At 51.7% G+C, this 23,656-nt stretch overlaps 10 protein-coding genes across 10 annotated transcripts; 6 read left to right on the forward strand and 4 right to left on the reverse strand.

The window, feature by feature from the left end:
* Positions 1 to 91: 91 nt before the first annotated feature.
* Positions 92 to 3,526, forward strand: ams1 (alpha-mannosidase; the record flags this gene model as incomplete). Its single annotated transcript, XM_043282413.1, has 4 exons — positions 92 to 237; positions 287 to 795; positions 873 to 2,859; positions 2,908 to 3,526. 4 exons carry the CDS (start codon positions 92 to 94, stop codon positions 3,524 to 3,526), a joined length of 3,261 nt encoding a protein of 1,086 aa, XP_043139794.1.
* Positions 3,527 to 3,676: 150 nt separating this feature from the next.
* Positions 3,677 to 4,546, reverse strand: ACHE_70116A (chromatin modification-related protein EAF6/MEAF6; the record flags this gene model as incomplete). Its single annotated transcript, XM_043282414.1, has 3 exons — positions 3,677 to 3,877; positions 3,946 to 4,185; positions 4,259 to 4,546. The coding sequence occupies 3 exons, from the start codon at positions 4,544 to 4,546 to the stop codon at positions 3,677 to 3,679; spliced, it is 729 nt and encodes a 242-aa protein (XP_043139795.1).
* A 272-nt stretch (positions 4,547 to 4,818) lies between these two features.
* Positions 4,819 to 5,665, forward strand: ACHE_70117S (low-affinity Cu transporter; the record flags this gene model as incomplete). The annotated part of the gene is made up of 4 exons (XM_043282415.1): positions 4,819 to 4,938; positions 5,007 to 5,199; positions 5,315 to 5,489; positions 5,548 to 5,665. 4 exons carry the CDS (start codon positions 4,819 to 4,821, stop codon positions 5,663 to 5,665), a joined length of 606 nt encoding a protein of 201 aa, XP_043139796.1.
* A 120-nt stretch (positions 5,666 to 5,785) lies between these two features.
* ACHE_70118A (putative F-box and JmjC domain protein) lies at positions 5,786 to 7,363 on the reverse strand (the record flags this gene model as incomplete). Its single annotated transcript, XM_043282416.1, has 2 exons — positions 5,786 to 6,974; positions 7,062 to 7,363. 2 exons carry the CDS (start codon positions 7,361 to 7,363, stop codon positions 5,786 to 5,788), a joined length of 1,491 nt encoding a protein of 496 aa, XP_043139797.1.
* Positions 7,364 to 7,901: 538 nt separating this feature from the next.
* tif1 (putative eukaryotic translation initiation factor 4) lies at positions 7,902 to 9,483 on the forward strand (the record flags this gene model as incomplete). Its single annotated transcript, XM_043282417.1, has 6 exons — positions 7,902 to 7,935; positions 8,079 to 8,153; positions 8,245 to 8,313; positions 8,368 to 8,726; positions 8,780 to 9,422; positions 9,473 to 9,483. The coding sequence occupies 6 exons, from the start codon at positions 7,902 to 7,904 to the stop codon at positions 9,481 to 9,483; spliced, it is 1,191 nt and encodes a 396-aa protein (XP_043139798.1).
* Positions 9,484 to 10,207: 724 nt separating this feature from the next.
* ACHE_70120S (uncharacterized protein) lies at positions 10,208 to 11,379 on the forward strand (the record flags this gene model as incomplete). The annotated part of the gene is made up of 2 exons (XM_043282418.1): positions 10,208 to 10,763; positions 10,826 to 11,379. The coding sequence occupies 2 exons, from the start codon at positions 10,208 to 10,210 to the stop codon at positions 11,377 to 11,379; spliced, it is 1,110 nt and encodes a 369-aa protein (XP_043139799.1).
* A 67-nt stretch (positions 11,380 to 11,446) lies between these two features.
* Positions 11,447 to 12,277, reverse strand: ACHE_70121A (fumarylacetoacetate hydrolase family protein; the record flags this gene model as incomplete). Its single annotated transcript, XM_043282419.1, has 3 exons — positions 11,447 to 11,874; positions 11,934 to 12,145; positions 12,219 to 12,277. 3 exons carry the CDS (start codon positions 12,275 to 12,277, stop codon positions 11,447 to 11,449), a joined length of 699 nt encoding a protein of 232 aa, XP_043139800.1.
* A 453-nt stretch (positions 12,278 to 12,730) lies between these two features.
* Positions 12,731 to 13,120, forward strand: ACHE_70122S (uncharacterized protein; the record flags this gene model as incomplete). Its single annotated transcript, XM_043282421.1, has 2 exons — positions 12,731 to 12,778; positions 12,839 to 13,120. The coding sequence occupies 2 exons, from the start codon at positions 12,731 to 12,733 to the stop codon at positions 13,118 to 13,120; spliced, it is 330 nt and encodes a 109-aa protein (XP_043139801.1).
* A 270-nt stretch (positions 13,121 to 13,390) lies between these two features.
* On the forward strand, positions 13,391 to 14,991 carry ACHE_70123S (PWI domain-containing protein; the record flags this gene model as incomplete). Its single annotated transcript, XM_043282422.1, has 4 exons — positions 13,391 to 13,491; positions 13,561 to 13,651; positions 13,715 to 13,879; positions 13,936 to 14,991. The coding sequence occupies 4 exons, from the start codon at positions 13,391 to 13,393 to the stop codon at positions 14,989 to 14,991; spliced, it is 1,413 nt and encodes a 470-aa protein (XP_043139802.1).
* A 1,502-nt stretch (positions 14,992 to 16,493) lies between these two features.
* Positions 16,494 to 19,478, reverse strand: ACHE_70124A (putative cell wall protein; the record flags this gene model as incomplete). Its single annotated transcript, XM_043282423.1, has 2 exons — positions 16,494 to 17,702; positions 17,901 to 19,478. The coding sequence occupies 2 exons, from the start codon at positions 19,476 to 19,478 to the stop codon at positions 16,494 to 16,496; spliced, it is 2,787 nt and encodes a 928-aa protein (XP_043139803.1).
* Between the last annotated feature and the right edge of the window lie 4,178 nt (positions 19,479 to 23,656).

The following is a 23,656-nucleotide window of genomic DNA, read 5'->3' on the forward strand; positions in this document are numbered from 1 at the left end:
TCCATTATCATTACTTCATTCTCTAGTCTATCATCATTCCATCATATCTGAGCTCTCATCAAGATCAGCCACTGTGGATTCTCAGAACAACATGGGTGGAGGTGCACCGCTGGGAGCTCCCAGCTTATTTCCCCGGACGCCCAGTCATCCCGTCGGCCAGCGTATCAAGAGCATCTACACCGATCGTCTGCGTCAGTTCACAGCGCCGGGACAGTATGAGGGGCAAAATCTTGTTTCGTATGTCAGCACCATACTCCAATATACTACCAGTACTAACAAACCACAGCAAGTTCTTCGAAACCATCACCACCGACGAAAATCACATCAAACTCTCCGTCTACTCCGTCCCCAACCTCGCCCGCCCTTCCTTCGCAGAAGCTACATCCCACGATTTCACCCCCACCCACACGGGCGCCTCCTTCGGCCCCAGCTGGTCCACGCACTGGTTCCGCATCCGCCTCACGATCCCCCAGGACATGCGCGACAAGGAACACCTCGAGTTCCACTGGGACGCGAACAACGAGGGTCTCGTGTGGAGTGAGGACGGGCGGCCGTTGCAGGGGTTGACGGGTGGTGGGGAACGGATTGAGTGGGTTATCCCTGATGCGTGGAGGGATGGGGAGGAACATGTGTTTTATATTGAGATGGCGTGTAATGGGATGTTTGGGAATGCGCCGGGTGGGGATAGTATTCAGCCGCCGAGGGAGGATAGGTATTATCGGTTGGAGACGGCGAGGATTGTGGCGGTTAATTTGGAGGCGAGGGGGTTGAATTATGATTTTTGGATTATTGGTGGTACGTTCCTTTTTCGCTTTCTCTCCCCTCTTGTTCACTTACTGCATTTCAGAGATGGTAGGGCTTACAGATGGCAGACGCGGCACGGGAGTTCCCGAGTGACTCGTGGGAATCTCATGAAGCCAATATGGTTGCCAATGCCATCATGGATGCTTTCATTGCTGGCAACGGAAGTCAGGAGTCAATCAAGGAAGGACGTCGGATCGCCAAGAAGTACCTTGGTGACAAGCTTGACTCTTCCGAGGTTTACGATACCAACGCGCAACCTATCGTCTACGCCATTGGACACTGTCACATTGATACCTGTTGGCTGTGGCCATGGGCCGAGACCAAGCGTAAAGTCGCCCGGTCTTGGTCGAACCAGTGTGACTTGATGGACCGTTACCCCGAGCACCGGTTCACCTGCTCTCAGGCACAACAGTTCAAATGGCTGAAGCAGTACTATCCCTCGGTATTCGAGCGGGTTAGAGGCTGGGTTAAGAAGGGTCATTTCCAGCCAGTCGGCGGCAGTTGGGTTGAGCATGATACCAATATGCCCAGTGGAGAGTCTCTGGTGCGGCAATTCCTCTATGGGCAGCGCTTCTTCCAAAGCAACTTTGGCGAGCGGTGCACTACCTTCTGGCTTCCAGATACCTTTGGTTACTCGACTCAGATTCCCCAGATCTGCAGATTGGCAGGTATGAGTCGCTTCTTTACGCAGAAGCTCAGCTGGAACAATATCAACAATTTCCCTCACACTACCTTCCAGTGGGTTGCCCTCGATGGCAGCCAGGTCATGTGCCATATGACACCGGCGGAGACGTACACGGCTAGTGCCCATTTTGGCGATGTGAAGCGTAGCGTGACCCAGCACAAGTCCCTGGATCAAGACAACACTTCCCTTCTTGTATTCGGCAAGGGAGACGGCGGCGGTGGCCCTACCTTTGAGCATCTGGAGAAACTGCGTCGCTGCCGTGGTCTTAGTGACAAAGTGGGACTGCTTCCTCGTGTAAAGATGGGCAATTCCGTCGACGACTTCTTTGCTCAGCTTGAGAAGAAGGCTGCTGAAGGGACCAAGTTTGTGACCTGGCACGGAGAGCTTTATTTCGAGCTGCACCGTGGTACATACACCACCCAGGCGGACAACAAGCGCAACAACCGCAAGGCGGAGTTTTTGCTGCGCGATATTGAGTTGCTGGCGACCGTTGCCTCCCTGAGGGCACAGTATAAGTATCCTAAGGAGGAGATAGACGACATGTGGGAGGCTACCCTTCTGTGCCAGTTCCATGATTGTCTACCCGGCAGCTGCATTGAGATGTGCTATGATGACTCGGATAAACTGTACGCCAAGATCTTTGAGACCGGTCAGAGACTTAAAGATGAAGCTCTCAAGGTGCTTTTAGAGGGGGATGGGCATATCAGCAATGGTCTAGTGGCCATTAGCACTATGCCATGGAGTCGCACGGAGATCGTCCGGATCCCTGCCGCATACGCCACCAACGGCTACACCAATTACGCCCTAGTTGAAGACAACACCAGCAGTGCCACACAGCTTAAAGCCCTTGAGAGGGAGAAGAAGCCTGTTGTGATAGTGACAGAAGATAAACCAGGCGTTTTCCGATTGGAAAACGAGCAACTGCGGGTCATCATTGAAAACGGCGTCATCACGTCTTTGTTCGATATCAAGGCCAAACGCGAGATTATCGCAAAGGGTAGCAAAGCCGGTCAGTTGGTGATCTTTGACGACAAGCCACTTTACTGGCAGGCATGGGATGTGGAAGTGTACCACCTTGAGTCTAGAAAGGAGCTTTCTTCTAGCCAGACTTCTATTGCTGAGGCGGATCCGTACCATGCCAGTGTCGTTACCCAGACCAAGATCAGCGACAAGAGCTGGATCAAGACAACCATCAGCCTTGGTGCTTCTGTTGAAGATCAACCGTCTTATGTTGAATTCGAAAGTGAAGTGGAGTGGCAGGAGACCATGAAGTTCCTCAAGGTGGAATTCCCAGTAGACATTACCAATACAGAGGCGTCGTACGAGACTCAATATGGTATTATCAGACGGCCCACACATTATAACACAAGGTATGTGACTGACATCAGAAATTGTGCGTGTTATTACTGACAAAGCAGCTGGGATATGGCCAAGTTCGAAGTCTGCTGCCACAAGTGGGCCGACCTCTCTGAATACGGATATGGCGTGTCAATCCTGAACGACTCCAAGTATGGCTTTGCAACCAGCGGTAATCTGATGCGACTTTCTCTGCTCCGCGCGCCTAAGGCACCGGATGCCCATGCAGACATGGGTCGTCACCACATCCGCTATGCCATTTTCCCACACGAAGGACCTCTGGACTGGCGTACTGTCCGTGCAGGGTACAACTTCAACAACCAGCTTATCATCCAACCTTCATCTGGCGAGGAATACAATGTACAAGTTGCCGAGCTTCTTGGCAATAAATCTCTTGTTCTTGATGCGGTCAAGCGAGGCGAGGATGACGAGGATGTCTCTCGAGGCGGATTGCCCGTACGTCCTGGAAAGAGCGTTATCCTTCGCATCTATGAGTCTCTTGGTGGCAAGAGTCGTGGAACTATTCGGTGTCACTACCCGGTTACGAAGGCTTTCAAGTGCAATATACTTGAAGATGATGAGGAGGAACTTGTCGTGAGAAAGGAAAGGCCGGCTGAGATTAAGATCGAGTTGAGAGCTTTTGAGGTTGCGACTTATCGATTGCAGATCGGTTCATTCTAGCTCTGGCGGTGGCCGTTAAGTGATAACTTGAGAATCCATAAATTGCATAACCCAGTGGATAATGTACAGAATGCAATGCATGACTTGAGCGCCTAACTCCTTTCTCACGGCCAATCCAGTAGATAGCAACCAATCCTTGCACCAATGAAATCAATCCCTCCCATAACTAATCTTCAGCCGCTTCACGGGCGGCTTATCACTATCCTCAACATCTTCATCCACATTCTTATTCCCAGATTTCTTCTTATTTTTCGAGCCAGCCTTCGAATTCCCATTCGTCGAAGCATCACCCCCATTCGACAACGGCGTAGGCGCAGGCGTTGTCTGCGCAGACGAAGGCGTCGGAGATTCCTATAAACATCAGCCTGCCGCTCGTCTTTCCCCCTTAACTAAAGGGGCACAAAGAGAAAATAACATACCCTCATAAAACTCGCCGAACTCCTCGAAAACACCCGATCCGTCTCGGTAACCTGCGCCTTCCGTCTTGCTCCACCCCCCGCAGCGCCCATCCCAGCACCAGACAGCCCGATACCACTTGTCAACGTCGACCCCGTAGAAGAACCCTTGATGTAGTTATCGAAGCCCTTGATTATGTTTCCGGCGGTTGTTTCTTCGAGGTAGGATTGTTCAAAGCGGTAGATTTGGTCTTCTAGTTGGGCCTAGCCCCGGGGTATTTGGGTTAGTCTTGCGCGTGGTTATGGTGGAATCAAGGGAGGGGTAAGTAAGAAGTACCATGCTTTTATCCATTAGGCGCTTCTTTTGGAGAGTATCGCGTAGGTCGCGTCGGAGTTTTTCGTAGTAGGGGAGGCCGCGGGATTGGTCTGTTGTTGTTGTCGTTGTGGCATTCTGGGAGGGTTGTGATTGTGGTTGTTGTCCTGGGTTTTGTGCCTGTATCTGTGGTTGTGATTGGGGTTGTTTGTCTGAGGAGTCTGGTTGTGCCGGTGGTGCTGTTGCTGTTGCGCCGGCGTTGGCGTTGGATGGTGGTGCTGTTTGTGCAGGAGGGTTTGCTGTATCGGCCATCTTCACTTCTTGTATCGTGATGGTATCCTTGTTCCGGGAGGCGATTATTCGAGGTAGAATGTGCAAGTAGGTAAGACAAGTGCTGTCGCATTGAAAAGAGGAGCGCAGCGCAGTACGATCTTATCAGGTTGTTTGCAGTGTTTGCAGTGGTGATCGGGAATGCCAAGAGAGGATGAGGTGCTCCTTGCCTGTTTACTCCTCACTATCTATCCTCTCTACCATTCTTATCCTTTTTACTACTACACAAAAACAATAGTTTAGAGTACAACGAAATGGATCACGCTATGCACCACGAGATGGATATGGGCCATGGTGGCATGGACCATGGCGGACACAGCGGACACGGCGGTATGGACCACGGCGATATGGATATGGGTCACTGTAACATGAACGTGAGTATCCCATACCCCAGATACTTCGTTGATGATATAGTCTCTAATACTATAGTTATGGCTGTTAGATGCTCTTTACATGGTCGACTAAAAACCTCTGCATCGTCTTCCCGCAATGGCGAGTGACAGGCCCGTTCTCGCTATTCGTGTCGCTGGTCGTTATCGTGCTGTTGACAGCTGGTTATGAGGGCGTGAGACGGATTACAAGAAGGTACGAGGCAGGACATGTACAGCGGTTGAGCAGTGTTGGTGTTTCGACGAGTGAGTCTTTCTCTATTCTCTTATAACCCATGGTTCTATCATTGAATGGTTGGATGTATTGATGGTATGGCTATTCGCACCGGCTGATCATTAACGTCTCTTTCATCCTGAAAAGGCACTGAGATCGCCGACGAATGTGCCAGTACCACAGCCACGGCCGGGCTGGATGACCCGGACGAGAGCTCACCGCTGCTTGTAGGCAGGGATCCGAGACGGGTTGCGGAGAGGAGGGGGAAGATTGCGCTGGCTGCGTTGTATGCCGTGCAGGTGTTTTATAGCTTTTTTATCATGTGAGTTTTCCGTGCCCTTAGTGTTTGGTAAAGGGTGTTTGTTGACGGTTGGTGGTAGGCTGCTGTTCATGACGTATAACGGGTTGGTTATGTTGGCGGTTGCGGTGGGTGCTTTTGTGGGGTATTTGGCGTTTGGGCAGGATTCGTCAGCTACTAAGTCGGTTGCCTGTCATTGATCTTTGTTGTGAGAAATGGCCGCTATATTCCGCTGAATATGTTGCCAAGATTCGGGTATCATTTGTTCTGTAGGAACATGCATGTGCGTAACGTTCAGCAATTAGTCATTCAGAAAATGCTCAAGGAACTTCCACATCGCTATCATCGCCGAATCCAAAGCTGAAGCCACCCCCTTCGGCCTCTTCAGGACCCTCCTCTTCCGTCTTGTTATGGACAATCTCGTCCCACTTGCGCTTCTTGCCTTCATTTTTCTTCTTCAGTTCTTCCCATGCTTGTTCCAGCAGATCTGGGTATTTTTCTTGCATCCTCGCTACAAACCGCTCGTAGGGGTTCGTGACATCCTTCCGGAATCCGGAAACCTGGTCTGCTTTGTTATACAAGAAGTCGAGGGCCGCGCTCAAATGTCCACGGGGGATAAAGTTCTGCGTAATAGCAATAGCCGGCTCCAAATTCACAACGAGATGCCACCATCCCGATGGCACATGGAGGATCTCGCCTTCTCCGCATATTCCCTCAATGCAACCTGCTGTCCTCCGCGCCTCAGCGTGGAAAGTGAGAAGCCACTCCGCGATACTGAGAGGAGAGGTCACTTCGCTCTGGTCCTCAGAAACATAAACACCCGGAGGAGGGGGCAATTTCGACGACGACGGGAACATAATCCAGTACTTGGAGCCGCGGACAACAGCGTTCCAGGCGCTAGTGGCGTTGGGGTCTTTGTGGAAGCTGCTTCCAGAGCGTTCAGGGCCGATAATCAACCATTGTCTATCTGGGCGGTCGTTTTCGAGGACCGAAAAGAAGTCTTCTCCGAAACAGGGGGGCGTCCAGTATGTCGTCTCGGGTTCTTGATCGATGTGTCCAACCTTAAGCCCCATCTTGGATACGAACGCCCGGTCAAATAGATAAAGTGGTCTTTCGTCTGAATTGTTCTGCATGTAATCGACGTATGCCTTGAACGGCCAGTCGACAGCCTCCGCGCGGAATACCGTATCCCCATACTTGGCGAGTAACGAGTCCGTCGTCCATTGCTGATATGCCGGCCACTGCTTCACGGGTTCCGTCAGGATAAACGGTCTGTCTGTCCATTCCTTGTGGAATTCTTCAGGTGTGAGGTCTGGAAGGCGCGCGATTTGGTTTCTGGCAGGGATATTACGGACGAAGGGCTCTAACGAGATGTGCGCGCAGTAGAAGGGTCGATGGAGGGCGTCAGAGTATAAGTGGGAACAGTCTAGGCTGGGGACTTGGGAGGGTGGAAGGTTGAGGTATGTTGCGCGCCATGTTTTTCTCCATGTGAATGAAGCAGGAGGAGACCTGAACAGTTGAGTCTCTTAGTAAATGTGTTTTCAATTGCTATGTCTACCAACGATGCCAAAACCAAACCACAAGCACAAGTCTTACCAGGAAAAGAGACCCTTCCATAATTCCTCCGCTTGGGTGAACGCATAGAATGCCTTACATGTACGTCCGATGCGTAATAGACTGGGACCATCGAGGAATTCCAATAAGATCAAGATCAGCTCGTCTGGGAGGATGCTGAAGGTCCCGATGGCATCCCGGAGGTTCTCGGTGGCAAGCAAGGCGTTGCCACTTGGTTTGACTCCTAGAGGATGGCCTGGGATTGTATCACCGGTGTCTTCCTGGTCCTGTAGGTTAGGGTCAATGTTGACAGTCTCGCTGTCGAGAGATGTAATGTCTGGCATGGTGCATATGCTGTATGCTGTATGCCGTGCCCCGCGGGTGTCTTCTGGATTAACCTCGGTAGTCGAATCCAATCGATAGCATATCCAATTTGGCTATAACAAGTAGTTCACCACAATCAAAAAAAGATATCAGTCCAACGCTCGTCCTATTGTCTCGTCTCGATGAAATCGTAAGTGGATATGTTGTCATATACAGTAAGCGGTGACATCGGTTGGGCAGAAAATGAAAATTTGGATAAAAAAAAACCTTTTCGCCGCCCACAGAACAAGCGCCAGACCAACCAAACGTTGAAAACCATTTATTATCCCACTTTCATCCACCCGTCCACTTTTTTCTTCCTTTTTTTTTTCCCTCTTTTCTTGTAAAAGAGTTTTTTTACAACTACTTTCAACCACTTTTTGTGCGTTTTTGCCCCTGCGACCTCCCCACATGGATCGTTTTCGCTAACAAGAACCCTCACCAGAAAAAACCCCACCGCGTCTTGTCCGGATCACAGCGCCTCGCCTGTGATCACTATACTACCAACAACTCGCAAATATGGCTGACAAGGGATTGGAAGATCTTCCTGAGGGTATGTTCAAGTCTCTTTTTCTTTTTCGCCGGGTTTATTTCACCTTGTTGCTTTGTGGTGGCACTGAGAAAGAGGCGGGAGAAAAATTCTCACGGACGGTTTATACGTGCGACGCAGATGCTAACGAATCTTCCACCGTACAGGACAGATCGAATCTAACTACGATGAGATCACCGACTCGTTCGACGCCATGGAGCTGAAGCCCGAGCTCCTTCGTGGTATGTTATATTCCCTCCATCGACGTCTACAGGCGGGGTTCTGTGGACGGAAGGAAACGACGGGAGAAAAAAGTTTCTGACGGGGTTTCAGGTGTCTACGCCTATGGTTTCGAACGTCCCTCTGCTATCCAGCAGCGTGCCATCATGCCCATCATCAAGGGTAGGTCTCTTTGAATTGCTCTTGAATTCCAAATTTTTTGCTAACAATGACCAGGTAACGATGTCATTGCTCAGGCTCAGTCCGGTACTGGCAAGACTGCCACCTTCTCCATCTCCGCTCTCCAGAAGATCGACCCCAACCTGAAGGCTTGCCAGGCTCTGATCCTCGCTCCCACCCGTGAGCTTGCTCAGCAGATCCAGAAGGTCGTTGTCGCCATTGGTGACTTCATGAGCATCGAGTGCCACGCCTGTATCGGTGGTACCAACGTCCGTGAGGACATGCAGGCCCTTCGTGACGGTCCCCAGGTCGTTGTCGGTACCCCCGGCCGTGTTCACGATATGATTCAGCGCCGTGTCCTGAAAACGGACCAGATGAAGCTGTTCATCCTTGACGAGGCCGATGAGATGCTTTCTGTATGTTCCTCTGATCACCGTTTCTATAAATCGCAATACTGACTGGCAAATAGCGTGGTTTCACCGAGCAGATCTACGACGTCTTCCAGCTCCTCCCCCAGTCGACCCAGGTTACCCTGCTTTCGGCTACCATGCCCCAGGATGTCCTGGAGGTCACCACCAAGTTCATGCGCGACCCCATCCGTATCCTGGTCAAGAAGCAGGAACTTACCCTTGAGGGTATCAAGCAGTTCTACATTGCCGTCGAGAAGGAGGAGTGGAAGCTCGACACCCTCTCTGACCTCTACGAGACCGTCACCATCACCCAGGCTGTTATCTTCTGCAACACCCGCAGAAAGGTCGACTGGCTTACCGACAAGCTCACTGCTCGTGACTTCACCGTCTCCGCCATGCACGGTGACATGGAACAGGGCCAGCGTGATGTTATCATGAAGGAGTTCCGCTCTGGTTCTTCTCGTGTCCTCATCGCCACTGACCTTCTGGCCCGTGGTATCGATGTTCAGCAGGTCTCGCTGGTCATCAACTACGACTTGCCCGCCAACCGTGAGAACTACATTCACCGTATCGGTCGTGGTGGTCGTTTCGGTCGTAAGGGTGTTGCCATCAACTTCGTCACCGCTGACGATGTCCGTATGATGCGTGAGATCGAGCAGTTCTACAGCACCCAGATCGAAGAGATGCCCATGAACGTTGCTGGTATGTTTTCCTATCCTATATTGGTCGGTTATGATGCTAACGAATGTCAGACCTCATCTAAACACCTTAACCCGACCCCCCTTCCGTCCTCGATCACGGATTACGATCGCAGTATGCCATTCAACGGAGCCAAGGGTGAGCCGCGGTGGAAAAAAGGACGTCTTTGACCTCGTTGCTTGTCCGATGGCAAAAAAAGAAAGGAGATCGATCCTCTTCAAAAAAAGTGGCTTTCTGTGTCTCCAGCATGTACTCGCGCAGGTGTTAGTCATGAGTTCGTACTCGTCTAGCAGTTTTTTATGGTTTCCTTTGTTCTATTTACTGTGCTTATGGAGATGCGACGTGTTTATGCCTTCTTGTTGTTATAATTCATGGTTCTCTTTTTCTTTTTCTCTACTGTTTCCTGCGTCCGAGTTACCGTTTCTCTTCACTTTTCTCTCGATTTCTCTTTGTACTTAGCTCCCTCTGGTTGGTTAAGGATGCTGTGATTCATTCTTGACCAATAGGTTGAGCAAAAAGAATGTGATTTATCTGCTCAGGCGCTTTTGTTTTTCGAAATGGTGGGCAAAAGCATTTGGGTGGATGAAAATGTGATTATGGCTAGTTGCAATAGAGTAAATGTCATTCCATGTTCTTATGTTCCAAGATGTAGGGTGGCATTGTTGATGTTCCTTCCCGTTTTGTCCAAACCAGCCCTCAAATCAACCCACTCCAAGTAACCCAACCGCTATTCACATCTCACACACCACCCCATCAACTCTTCCAACTAGACAAGACAAACCACAACCATGGAAAACACACCAACAACAGCAACAACAACAGCAACAACAACCACACGGCCCTGGGACCCAACTGCCCCCTCCCTCCTCTGGGCCCACGAACTCCGCCGCGAAAACATCCACCTCCTCAACCAACTCTCCACCACCCAATCCGACCTCTCCAAAACAACACACGCTTTATCTACCCTCCAACAAACCGTCTCCTCCCTGGAAAGGACAGTGCAGGACCTCTGCGCGCGATCTGAAAACCACGCTGAAGCTAAGGCTGACGCTGAGGCTGACGCGCGCGTGGCACTGGAACGAAGAGTTACGGAGCTGGAAGGCGGTGTTAATGCGCGGCTGGATGAGTTGGGAGTGGTCGTTGAGGGGGCTCGGTGGGAGAATAGGAGGTTGGAGGGTTTGGTTGATGGGGTGAAAGGGGAGTGGGAGAGAAAGCTGGAGGGCGCTGTTGGGATGGTTAGGGGAGATATGAGGGATATCGTGAGGGCGGAGGCCTGCAGGGTTGTGGAGGAGGTAGTGGGTAAGGCTATGGAGGGGCTGCAGTGTGGTGGGAGTTGTAGGAGAGGTATGTTTGCTGTTCTGTTTGTTGGGTTAGTTAGGGTTGGACGATACTGATCCGGATGACAGGTGCGGATACGAACATGGGCGACTTCTCTAACAAGGATATGGATATCGTGCCTGACTCGATGCCTAGAGAGAGGCAGGTCGTGTCGTCGGGGCAGGATCATGATACCTCTCTACAGACGCTTTCGCAGAGTACGCTTGGGAGTTCGAACTTTAGCGATGCTGGAGATCAGCCGTTCCATGCTCGCAATTATCTTCAAAAGACGGAGCCGGATCCAGATGAAGCTGACTATAGCATGATAAAGCAGGATGGACGAAGTTTGTCGGAGTACTTCTCGTTGACGGAGGCTGGTCGGGGTCAATTGCCGCCTAGGAAGAGGGAGGGTAGGATTGTGGAGGCGTTTGTGGCTGGGCTTGATGATGTGGATGTTAGGGGATGTCTGGAGAAGCGGTTGGATGAGGAGGGGTGGATGTGGGGTGTTGTGACGACGGTTGTGCAGGGTATTGTTAAAGAACGCGAGGCTTCTCGACAGACGAAGCGGTCTAATTATAAGAGCAAGAAACGGAGGTGCATTCCCATCGTGCCAGTGGATGAGGAGGATCTCTTGTACAACTAACGGTCATGCAAATCATATTTGTTATATACGTTTTGAGCCACCTGATATTCATAATCATACTGACTGTCTAGGTCTCACTGTACTCGTACCGTCCCTCACGATCCTTGACCTCAACATCAATCTTCCCCTCCTCGATCTCCTTCCCATCAACCTCAATCGAAGCCCTCATAACATCCCCAGACTTAACCTCCCCAACACCCTTAGGCGTACCAGTGAGCACCAAATCACCCTTCTCCAGCGTCATAACGCGCGAAATCTCCGCCATAAGCCTAGGAATCCGATAGAGCATGAGACTCGACGAGTCCGCCTGGCGCTGCTCCGACCCAACACTCAACCTCAGGAACGCATTATGCGGGTCCGGAATGCGCGATTTAGCAATCTCCTGCGAAACAGGAAGGAACGTATCAAAGCCCTTTGCGATAGTCCACGGCAGACCCTTTTTCTTCGCTTCGTCCTGGACGTTCCGGGCGGTCATGTCGATTGCGAGGAGATAACCTAGTCAATATATCAGCATCCCACTCCACCAATCCACAGCCTTATTGTAGGAAACTGACTCTGAATCGCATCAAGAGCCCCCTTATCATCCTGCGGATCCAAATCCCGCACCGACTTGCCCATAACCAGCGCCAATTCCACCTCATAGTGCAGGTTTGTTCCGCGGGGACGCAGGACGGGTCCTTCGCCAGGACACAGGATCGAGGACGAGGGCTTGAGGAAAAAAAAAGGTTGCTTTGGTTTGGTGTTTTTTAGTTCTGTGATGTGGTCGCTGCCGAGTTTTTACTGTGGTTAGTCAATTGATTGTTTGGTGGTGGTTTGGGGCGCGGGGAAACGGAGCATACGCATAGTTTCTACCGATGCAGATGACTTTCCTGCAATTGGCTCTGATAGCGGATGCCATTGTTGCGATTTTGTATATCAATTGAGAGGTATCAGGGACGAAGGCACTGTGTTGGAGGAGAGAAGAGGGGATGAGTGCTTTATGTTGCGCGGGTAATCAATTAATCGGATTGCGGAGAAGCGACGAAACTCCGAGTGTCGGTATTATTCCCGACTAGCTTGGGAGAAGGGAGATGGAAGGTGTATGCGATCTCTCTAGATACGTTTTTGACATGCTGTTGATAGGCATGATTGAGTTATAGGCATTCTGCTATTTTGGCTGAGAGTTACGTCAGTTTGAACAGTCGCATCAGACAGAAAGCGATCCTCATTCTTGACTTGAGCCATTCAATTCATAGAGATCGATAAGACAGAGATCTGACCTGCAGCCGCCAAAACACGCTTTCAATTCGAAGAACTCGAAGCACATCCCTTCATACACATACGGAGTACACAAACTGCCATTGCTATCGCCATGCAAGTCGCAGAGATCCTCTCAGACCTAACCTCCCTACGCGTGTGTGTACGTCTTTATCCACCCTTATACTCCATCCTCGGTATAACCACAACTAACGCAACCCAGGACCACACCGACGCCCTCACCCTGGTCACCGTCAACGAGCGACTCCCTGCGCGCACACCCTCCCAAGAAGCCCAATCGCAATCCCAGAATCGTGACAGCAACCAAGACCTCCGACGCGCAAAGGAATTAGTAGATTTGCATCGCGAGCTCAAAACGAGACATGCGAATGGGACTGTGGATGAGGACTTGGCGAGGGCGAGGGAGAATGTGCAGAAGGTTTTGAAGGAGGTCAGTTATAATGGGGAGGGGATTGATGAGAGGGCTTGGGATATGGCGTTTTAGGTGGACTTGTTATTGATGTTATGATTATGATCATGTCTATTACTCTAATATCACTATATTCAATATCACTGTATGAATTCCAAAGCACACCATCTCAAAAAGGCAACCCTGCAGCTCCGATAAGCGCCGGACCGACCTCCCTCCGATATACATCCGCCAGCAGCAACCCAAAGCGCAATCCTATTTCTCGCCGCGGTATCTGCAGCTTTTACGCGCCCAAGCTTTTACACAAGACCAGTGAATACCCTCCCAATCATCCGGCTAGCGAAAATGGCAAGCGTGGATGCGAAGCTGCTCCGGCAGACCAAATTTCCCCCGGAATTCAGCCGGAAGGTGGATATGACCAAGGTGAATATTGAGGTTATGAAGAAGTGAGTGCCTTCTGTTTAACATGCGCTGGATGGGATCAGAGGCTGACTGTGGTTTTCTTCTTGATTTAGGTGGATCGCCGGGAAGATCTCTGAGATTCTTGGGAATGAGGACGATGTGGTGATTGAGCTTTGCTTTAATCTTCTCGAGGGTTCTCGTTATGTACGTGGTTCCGAACTACTTGAATGGGACTGGGACGTAGCTAATATTTCGCTTTGTGAACAGCCAGATGTAAAATCGCTGCAGATTCAACTCACCGGGTTTCTGGATAAGGATACGGGCAAGTTCTGCAAGGAGCTCTGGTCTCTATGTCTGAGTGCCCAGGAGAATCCTCAAGGCGTTCCCAAGGAGCTTCTAGAGGCGAAGAAGCTCGAGCTTATACAAGAGAAGGTGTGTCTGGTCTATACTTTACGTGTCCGATCCGGAAACTCACGTCTACGTGCTAGATCGAAGCCGAAAAAGCAGCCGAAGAGTCCCAACGCCAGAAAGAGCAAGAGCGCATACGTGAACGCGAGCTACAAGATCTTCGACAGAGGGAACGATTCGATCGCGGCAGAGGAGGGAGACGAGGTGGTGGTCGCGGGGGCCGGGACTTTGATAGACGCCCGTTCAGAGACAACAGATCACCACCCCGGCGGCGCAGCCGAGACCGTTTCCGTGAACCTCCTAGGCGAGAGTTTGATTCCTACGTTCCGTCAGGGTTTCGTAGAGGTCGTCGGCCGTCGCGGTCGGTCAGCCGCTCTCCTTCTCGGACACCGTCTTCGTCGAGGTCCCCGCCGCGGAGACGTCGTCGGTCAGTTAGCAGCTCCCCGTCTCCGGAGCGAGGAGATCGCAGAAGGACAAGGAGACGCAGTCCGTCCAGGTCTGTTAGTCGCAGTGATTCATCGCGTTCGCGTTCGCCCAAGAGAGACCGAAGGAGGCGATCCTTCTCCCGCAATTCGTCGCGCTCGCGCTCGCCGCCTCCCCATCGCCATAGGAGGAACGCTTCATATTCGAGATCGAGATCGAGGTCGAGGTCGAGGTCGAGGTTGGGATCTAGGTCACTGTCTCGGGAGTCAGATGATAGACGGAGAAAATCTGATGCAAGAACACATAAGAGAGAGACAACGGCTGATATTGGAAAGGCCCGCTCCCGTGATAACCGCCGCTTGAGCCGCAGCAGAGACCGCGACGGCGGTCGCAGACGTCGATATTCCACCAGCAGCAGCCACAGTCGCAGTCGAGGCCGGACACGCACACCCAGCAGCAGCCCGAGACTGTCTGAGTCTCGCAGCCGCAGTCCAAGAAGGGACCGAGATCATGATCGCAAGAGACGCCGTTCTCTTCAAAGATATACCCCCGCCGCACGAAGACGGCGAAACTCGTCATCTGTATCCGTCCCCACTGAAAAGCGCCAGAGGTTGACTGATGAAGACGAGGGACCTGCCAAACAACCGCCACCTGCAAACCGCTCGAGCTCGGCTGACAAAGAGATGAAGGATGCCGATGAGGTGGGTGAATGAAGCTCATAACCTCGAAGGCAATCTATGTTCTCCTAACCTTGATGTCTGTTCTTGATTTACCATCATGCCCCCTCCCTCCCTCTCCTTTTCCAGTTCTTTGTTCCTGGATGAAAGAAAATAATTTTGGAACTAACGGATTGGGTTATAGACTATTTCCTCTAAGCCGAAAGGTACGCGCATATCCAGCACGGAACTTCGCGAAAAGCTCCTACGAGAGCGAATACGCGCGATGCGTCGTTCATGACCAGGTAGGTTGATTAGGGGTAGTATTCAATTCAATCGAATATCAGATACCATCTTGCGTTGTGACTGTTAGAATTAGTGATACTCGCCCTGTAGACTCTTGGCGACGGTTAAATGTCGGCATTCATCAGACAAACACACCCGTTAAGGATGGTACCTGCAGATGACATGCAACGTATCCCTGTCCAGCACATGAGACACACAGCACACTATGCACAGGCACATTGGGCCTGGGTCATGGGCCAGCGGAATGCCCGGATTACGGATTACACCAGTGGACTCGCCCAACCGTTTACAGACATCACCGCGATGCCCACGATGCCAACGCCCTGCGAACACCAACAGCCGAGTGCACAGTGCACGGCTCGCCAAAATAAAACAAGCAGGCAAACAAATCACCTCCATAATCTTCCCCGTCCCGTAGGCCGACTACAAGAAAAGAAAAGAAAGAAACAAGGCGGTGCAATTGCACAATCAATGAATATCAGTAACTCGTCATCACACTAGCCATCACCACCTGTCAGCCCTTCTTATTGCGATTGTCGGCTGCGGGATATAATATTTTTTATTTTTTATTCTTTTTTATTGTGGACCGGTTTTACTAGTATTACCAGTGACTGTAATACAATACTAATACAAGTTAGTTACGGTATTGTATCGTGCCCCTGAAATACAACCCCACGCGGGAGAGCTTTTTGATGCATGGATAAGATGGGATAGGGTTATGCATCCACATAGTAGAATGTCTACTCCGTAGACAGAATACTTGCATGGTTAGAAAGGAATGTAATCCATTGAAATGGGGAATCAACCATAAACAAGCAAAACACACAAGCCAGGAACCAAAAAACCATGTAAACCAAGATATCAAAAATGGAATCACACAAAAAAAACATAATTCTTTCCTCCGGACCAATCTCAAGAAAAAGACAAGACGCGGTGAACTAATTGTTATGTACATAATGCCCTATACACTTTTTTGAATGATTTCACAGGAAAAGTGTACATACAACTTAACGGAGGCCAAAGAAGTAGGGCACGAGCTGTCCGAGGATTATAGAATTAAAATTAGTTATGTACAGGCCAAAAACCACAAAAGATAGTTCACCAGATACTTCTGCCGTTTGTGTTAAAAGTCGTTCGTGTCCGTTCCTTGAGAAATTCGCCAGAAAAGAAAGCTTCAAAAAAGAAAAATGTTCAAAAAGAGAAAGGAAATTCCCACGTTAGGTAGATTTGCAGTCTTTTACAGCTCAAACCGCTTAAGCAGTAGGAGTGCAGACAGGGACGCTCACGGTGGTGGTGACGGTGACCACACGAGGAGCGCAGCTAGCGCAGGAGGCGGGGGTGCTCAGAGGAGCAGGAGTCTCAGAGCTGGTGGCGATGGGAACGACGGACTCCGAGGTGATGGTGTCACAAGGAGTACTGGAGGCAGCGGCAGGAGTCTGGGGAACCTCAACAGAGGTGGTGGAGGGGCTGGGGGCCTGGGTGGCCTCGACGTCGGGGGTCTCAGAGCTGGTGGCGATGGGGATCACGGTCTCCGAGGTGATGGTGTCGCAGGGAGTCGACGAGGCGGGGCTCGACGAGGGCGAGGCAGGCACGGGGATGACCGGGACGGTGCTGGGGCTAGCGGATGGCTGCTGAGCGGGCACCGACGAGGGAGTCTGCACGGGGACAGGCTGGGCCTCGGAGCTGGTAGCGATGGGGATCACGGTCTCCGAGGTGATGGTGTCGCAGGGGGTCGACGAGGCGGGGCTCGACGAGGGCGAGGCAGGCACGGGGATGACCGGGACGGTGCTGGGGCCAGCGGAGGGCTGGGGGGCCGGGCTCGAGGGACGGACAGCCGGGGTGGTGGTGGGGACAACAACGTCGACGGTGGAGCCGGTGCCAGTGGCCTGGACAACGGTGGTCTGCTCCTCAGAGTTGGTGGCGACGGGGATCACAGTCTCGGAGGTGATGGTGTCGCAAGGAGTGGAAGAGGGAGTGCTGGAGGACTCAGCAGCAGGGCTCGAGGGGACGGGAATGACAGGAACGGTGCTGCTGGAAGAAGGCTGAGCAGCAGGGCTCGAGGGCTGCTGGGCAGGGACGGAAGGCTGAGGAGCCTCAGAGCTGGTAGCGATAGGGATCACGGACTCCGAGGTGATGGTGTCACAAGGGGTGGACGAAGCAGCGCTGGAGGAGACAGGAGCGACGCTGGAAGGAGTAGGGATCACGTTGACAGTGCCAGAGGCAGGGGTCGAGCTCGAGGGACGAGGAGCGGGGCCAGAGGGAACCTGGACAGGGACCGACGAAGAAGAAGGTGCCTGCTCAGAGTTGGTGGCAACGGGGACAACGCTCTCAGAGGTCAAGGTGTCGCAGGGGGTGGACGAAGCAGCACCAGACGAGACGGGAGCGACGCTCGAGGGGGTGGGGACAACAGGGCTCGAGGCGGGGGTGGAGCTCGAGGGACGAGGAGCGGGGCCAGAGGGCACCTGGACGGGGACGGAGGAGGAAGAAGGAACACCCTCGGAGTTGGTGGCAATGGGGACAACGCTCTCAGAGGTCAAGGTGTCGCAGGGGGTGGAAGAAGCAGCACCAGACGAGACGGGAGCGACGCTCGAGGGGGTGGGGACAACAGGGCTCGAGGCGGGGGTGGAGCTCGAGGGACGAGGAGCGGGGCCAGAGGGCACCTGGACGGGGACGGAGGAGGAAGAAGGAACACCCTCGGAGTTGGTGGCAATGGGAACAACGCTCTCAGAGGTCAAGGTGTCGCAGGGGGTGGAAGAAGCACCGGAGGCAGAGCCGGAAGGGCTGCCGTTGACGGGGCTCTCACCGCTGGGGGTAGGGGAGGCGGCGGCGCTGGACGACAGAGGACCGTTGTTGCCAGAGGAGGGAGTACCGGAAGGAGAAGCAGACGAGCTGGAGCCAGAGATGGTGCCAATGACGATAGAGCCGTTGAGGTCAACACCAGTCAACCATCCGAGAAGGGTCAGGCGGATGTCAGAGGTGATGTCAATGTCGACAGCACCAGCGATGACAGCAGCCAACTGAGCACGAGCCTCAAGAGACAGCGAGAGCAGGCTCTCACCACCGGTAAGGATGGAGAGAACACCGCCCAGGATGCTCGAGAGGAGCTCAGTGACAGTGTCGAGGACGAAGGTGAGCAGGTTGCCAATCAGACCACCGCCAAGGTTGACGCTGATGTCAACATCGACACCAACGGACAACCAGAGCAGAACAACGGCCTGGAGCTCAACACCGAGAGAGACGTCAGAACCAGAGAGCCACTTAACCAGAGCAGTACGAGACTTAGTGTCGAGAGCGGAAGAAGCCTTGCCGTTAACAAGGAGCTCAAGGGCAGCCTTGATGTCAGCGTCGAGGTCGGCAGCAATGTCAGCCTTGAGGAAGGCACCGAGACCAGCCTTGGCGGTGTCGGTAGCGAGACCGTCAGCGCCAACACGGGCACCGATGTCAGCACCAACGGAGATGGTGGTGAGACCGCCAGCGGGGACGTTGCCGATAGCAACAACACCGTCAGCAGACTTGCCCTCCAACCAGGCGAGGAGAGCGGTCTTAATGGAGGCACCAAGGGTGACCTTGGGGCCGTTGAGGTAGGCCTGGAGAGCAGACTTGACATCGGAGTTCATGCTGCTGACGAGACCACCACCAGCGGCAAGGTGGAGACCGGCCTTGACGTCGGCACCAAGGTGGGCGGCACCGGAGCCCTTGAGGAAAGCAGCAAGCTTGTCCTGGAGCGAGGCGCTCAGGACAACCTGGGCCTCAATGTCGGCAGCACCAAGGATACCGTCAAGGGTAACAATGAGGCCACCCTTGGCAGCAACATCGGCGGCGTGTGGGCTCAGGACCGAGAGACCAGCAGAGACGTCGACGTCGAGGATGTCGCCATCACCACCAGTAGCCCACTTGAGGAGGGGAGAGCGGAGGGAAGCATCGAGGTGAACACCGACATCAGCGCGCAGCCAGGCGGCAAGCTCCTTGCGAGCCTTGGCGTGAACGGAACCAGCCTTAACACCCATTGCACCAGCCTGGAGGGCCGCGGCGGCATTTGCGTTGATACCGTCGAGGAGCTTAGCGGGGCTCTGCTCGTGGCCACCACCAAGGAGGCCGGAGAGGAGACCGCCCAAGTTCAGGCTAATATCGACGTCGATATCGAGGCCAACGGTACGACGGTCCATGGCCATGTCGGTTGGGTAGGCGAGAGCTGTGCTCGCCAAACCGGCGAGCATGAGAAGGTTGTTCGAACGCATTTTGTAACGAGGGATTTCAAGCAGTAGTCAATCAGCGTAGAATGAGCGTATAGGCCGGAAAGGCGTATTCTATGAAGAAAGAGTAAAAAAGAAAGAATGGCTGTGAACAGCCAAAAAGTGGTTTAACGACAGACTGGTTAAAAAAAAGAAACAAAAAAGAAACAACAAACACTTGAAGATGTGAAGCGATTGACAGAGAGCTTGACGAAGGACGAAGAAAAGAGATCTTCGTCGAGGTTTATATACCCCTGAGGGCTTCTTCCTCCTGGTGCCGGGGCCATCACTTGGGAAATGGAGACCATACCCCAGTCTGGGAAGTATCCACACCCCCTAAGACCCAAAGCCACACAGAAAGACTCAGAAAGTGTCCATCTATTGCTGATCGAGGAAGGCCGGATCTTCCTTCATTCGAGGTTCAGGTACCGGTGGATCCCCAACTGCCAGTGGCTGTCCTCCGTCTAGAAAAAATAAAAAAATAAAAAAAAAGGATGTGGAAACAACCCGAAACAAGCGGACGAGAATTCTATTTCAGGTTACGGGGGCTTCCATTCCGCCAGTATTTTGAGTAATGGTAGCCCCCCCCCGGGCCTGTCGTAGTAAGGTTAGTTCAACGAATAGTGCTCGGCTCTGTAATTAATGCGCATATACGAGAGCTCGTAGACAAACCTGTTCACTGCATCCCATAGTGAAAAGGGGAGAGACAAGAATTTCTTTGGTTGGATTCTAGGCCGGCGTTCATTTCGACTCCCGGACGCCATTATTGAGAATCCGCCGCCCATGGTCAGGCCCAGTCAGTACATAACGATAAACTACTCGTACATAATAATACCTGTAATGACGAGACGATACACGAATTAGCATGGGCACGGAGAATATTCTTACGGAAATGGGGTGCGTATGTTTTCGTGACTGACCTCGTGGTAATAATTTGGTAGTGGGCCCGAAAGACGGTTGTGGAAGCAACTTACTCCTTAGACTCTCACCCCCGGTCATCAACGGTTGCCGGATGGAGTAAAGATGGTTATTACGGCGTACTCTGAGTACAAAGAGCACATATTCCGGCACTCCGTCAAGGAACAAAAAAAAGGAGACAGACTCGACCCCGGCCAATGGCAGCACAACGGTCTATACTGGGTTTGGAAAGAACCCACGCTGATCGTGAACCGGGCCTGCCGCGTTCTCTCGCCGAGTACGAACCACGGAACGATCAGCAGGCTGGTTGTTTTACCCTCAAGGGTGTTGAGGAGCAGTGGTATGTCATTCCGAAGCAAAGATCCATCATCTGAAGATTATTCTATCATCACCGCAGTTGTAGTAATATCTCAGAAGAGTCAGGGCTGACGATAAAAAAAGACGAAACACGCCCTGGTGCTTCTTTTCGCTTCGGGATCTTTTCTTGAGCGGAAAGATCAATCTCACGGGAATCCTCCGGGAAATGACAGAATAGTCGGTATGTTAGGATCTCAGTCCGTTCACTGTGACGAGACCGTGACTGCAGTAGTGCAGTAAGCTATTGCAGGGAATGATGATTATCACCATCGTTAAGTCGACTACAGGCCGTATTTCCTCCACATTAGGACGGAGAAGACCCTGAAAGTTCGAATAGCCATCATCACAGCCCTGATAGCCGTAAACTTCTTTGGTGAGCAGGTACCGTACTCTTTGACCCCAAATATGGAGCACTCAAACCAGAAACTCGACCGAAATTTCACCAGTGGTGGATCTAAAGGGGAAGTAAGCCGGGATTAGTCAGTGTTGCTAGTCAGGTACCAACACTTAGCCTTGCGGCTCCATCCATGGTACTTTTGAAGGGGCTCACGGTTCAGTAACCGTTGCTTTTCTGTATTGCTTCTTTTTCTTCTTTCGTCCGAGTTGCAGGAAGAATGCATACACGATGGCAGCGTATAAGAGAGCGAAAGAGCACAGTCCAGAAATTACAGAGCGGTCGGACTTTCGATGATCCCTTCCCAGATCAGGTGTTCCTGCAGTAGCGTGTCTGACTAACATATTCCTGAGGCACCTTTTGAATATACTACTGTACCGCTCTCCGTGTCCAAGAAAAGAACAGGTCAAAACATTTTCAACAGCCATCGCTCCTCAGAAAAAAAGGTTATTCGGCTCTGGAACAGCCGTCAGAGTCAGTCCTCTGGCTTCCTTGTTTCATCACTTGCAGTTGGGCCGTGTGCGCGATCTCTCCGATCGGGGCTTATCCGGACCTACTCTGAGTACCAGACGAAAAACAGAGAACTCCAGCCCTGGTGATCTATGGAGAACCAACTTTGTCGAAACAATGCAAATGTGCGAGGATGTATAGACCAATCCTGTTCATTTACGGCGCATCCTGTCTCCAAATTGTTGCTTAAGCTTTCAGACTGGGTCAGTCAGAAACAGACGAGCGATTACCTCTCGTGGAGAATGCAGAAAGGCCGGCCGAGCCCAGTGAGAGATTTCTCGGATATGCAATAATGTGGGTTGTTAATGTTTTGGCCCGTTGCTATTGTTACTTGTACTCTTGTCGACAGGGATCCTGGTGCAAACTGACTATCAGTTTACAGAGCGTGCAAAGTGGCCAATTTGACTCGATTTGGACCGTGCCGTGTAACAACAGCCTTGCTAAGATATGCGATTCAAGCTTCTATCCATCGATTTATGGCAAATCTTTTTCCCATTTGGTTGAGATCTGACCCGGGAGAATCCTAAGGCTGGCTGGCTAGCCGTCTATTCCGTACAACGACTTTTGAATAGCATCACTCTCTTCAACGTGCTTCCGTATGCTGCTGGTCCAGATCAAGGCTTGATCCACTATGAAACAGGCTGCTTTTTCCATTTCCGTGGATGATCTCATTGCGGTTCACCGTATGCCTCTGGACGAACTGCGGAGTACACATTTCCACTTTACTTGGGACGTCCACCAGGGAAATCCCTCGCTTGTGTACGGAGTACTGCCGCTAAATTTACGCCATTGGGCTGCTGAGTCTCCCGGAAGCAATATGCCAATTTATCCCAAACAACCATTTACCAAATGCGAACCGTGGAAACACACGAACCGGAGGGTGTCCGGGAGATCTCCAATCTCCAGTTCACGGGCAGTTAACGCATTTGCCATGGCTCCGGATGCCTGCTCCGAGTTCTTTCAGTCCGGTCTCGGCTTGAGATAGTTTCGCGCTTGATTCCGAATATATTGACACTTGCTCTAGACCCATGGGCAAACATACTAATGCTGCAAATTGCTACGGGGCGATGTTACATTGCTTCCATGGTTTCCCATCCGGTGAATTATTCTGTCCAGAACCGTCTCTCGCGAACTTCAACGGAACTATCGGAAGCAATGGAACATGTCGCGGTAAATATAAACCTCTTTGGGTCTAGGCTCATGCAGCTTTGTGACTGCATTCGAGTAAGAATGCGTTCCTTTACAGAACCAATTTAACGTTCTACTGACAGCCCGTACGAGGTGATATTTCACTAGCCCTGCATACAAAGAAGCTACAGTGTGCTAGGTGTAACTCTTGGTCTAGAGTTTGCTAGCGCTCTAGGATATATTGCGTTCGATATGCTGTCATCCCCTGACAGCAAAAACCGGATTCAGTTATCGAAGTATGTACTTCGAACAAAGATAATACAAACATCAACATCTAATCTCGCTAACCACTGCTTACTTTGACTAGTCACATGATGCACGATCTGATTAGTCGAGCCGTATGTTTTCTTTTTTAGCCCAATTCGACTTCTCACTTTTACGGCACTGGCCGAGTATCCACATTCTTCTGTGCTCTCAGCACATTCGAAACATCTCGATCTCTTTATTATTACAATTTCCGTACAAAGTACACCATAAATAACCGCTGTATCTACGCGCAGAAGTACAAAGACAAGCATCTCACCACAACAAAGAGATGCACCTCGTACTCGTTCGCCAGTCCACATACAGCCAGTCCATCCGGAACTATTGCCTGCCCCCAATACGGGGTACCCGAATCTAAGAAATTCAAATTCAAATCATCTAGCCAGAAACCGCCGAAAACTCTAGTTCACATACTTCGCAGACGTCCTCCTTTTGCGCTTCTTGGCATCCAGGCTAAATATGCATGCTTTTTGCTATGCTACAAGTTCTCCGTACACTATGTTCTAGAAACCGGGCGCAATGACCCAATTTTTCCGGCCTTGTCTCAGAATAA

The sequence above is a fragment of the Aspergillus chevalieri genome, chromosome 7 (genome assembly GCF_016861735.1).
Source record: "Aspergillus chevalieri M1 DNA, chromosome 7, nearly complete sequence".
Lineage (NCBI taxonomy): Eukaryota > Fungi > Ascomycota > Eurotiomycetes > Eurotiales > Aspergillaceae > Aspergillus > Aspergillus chevalieri.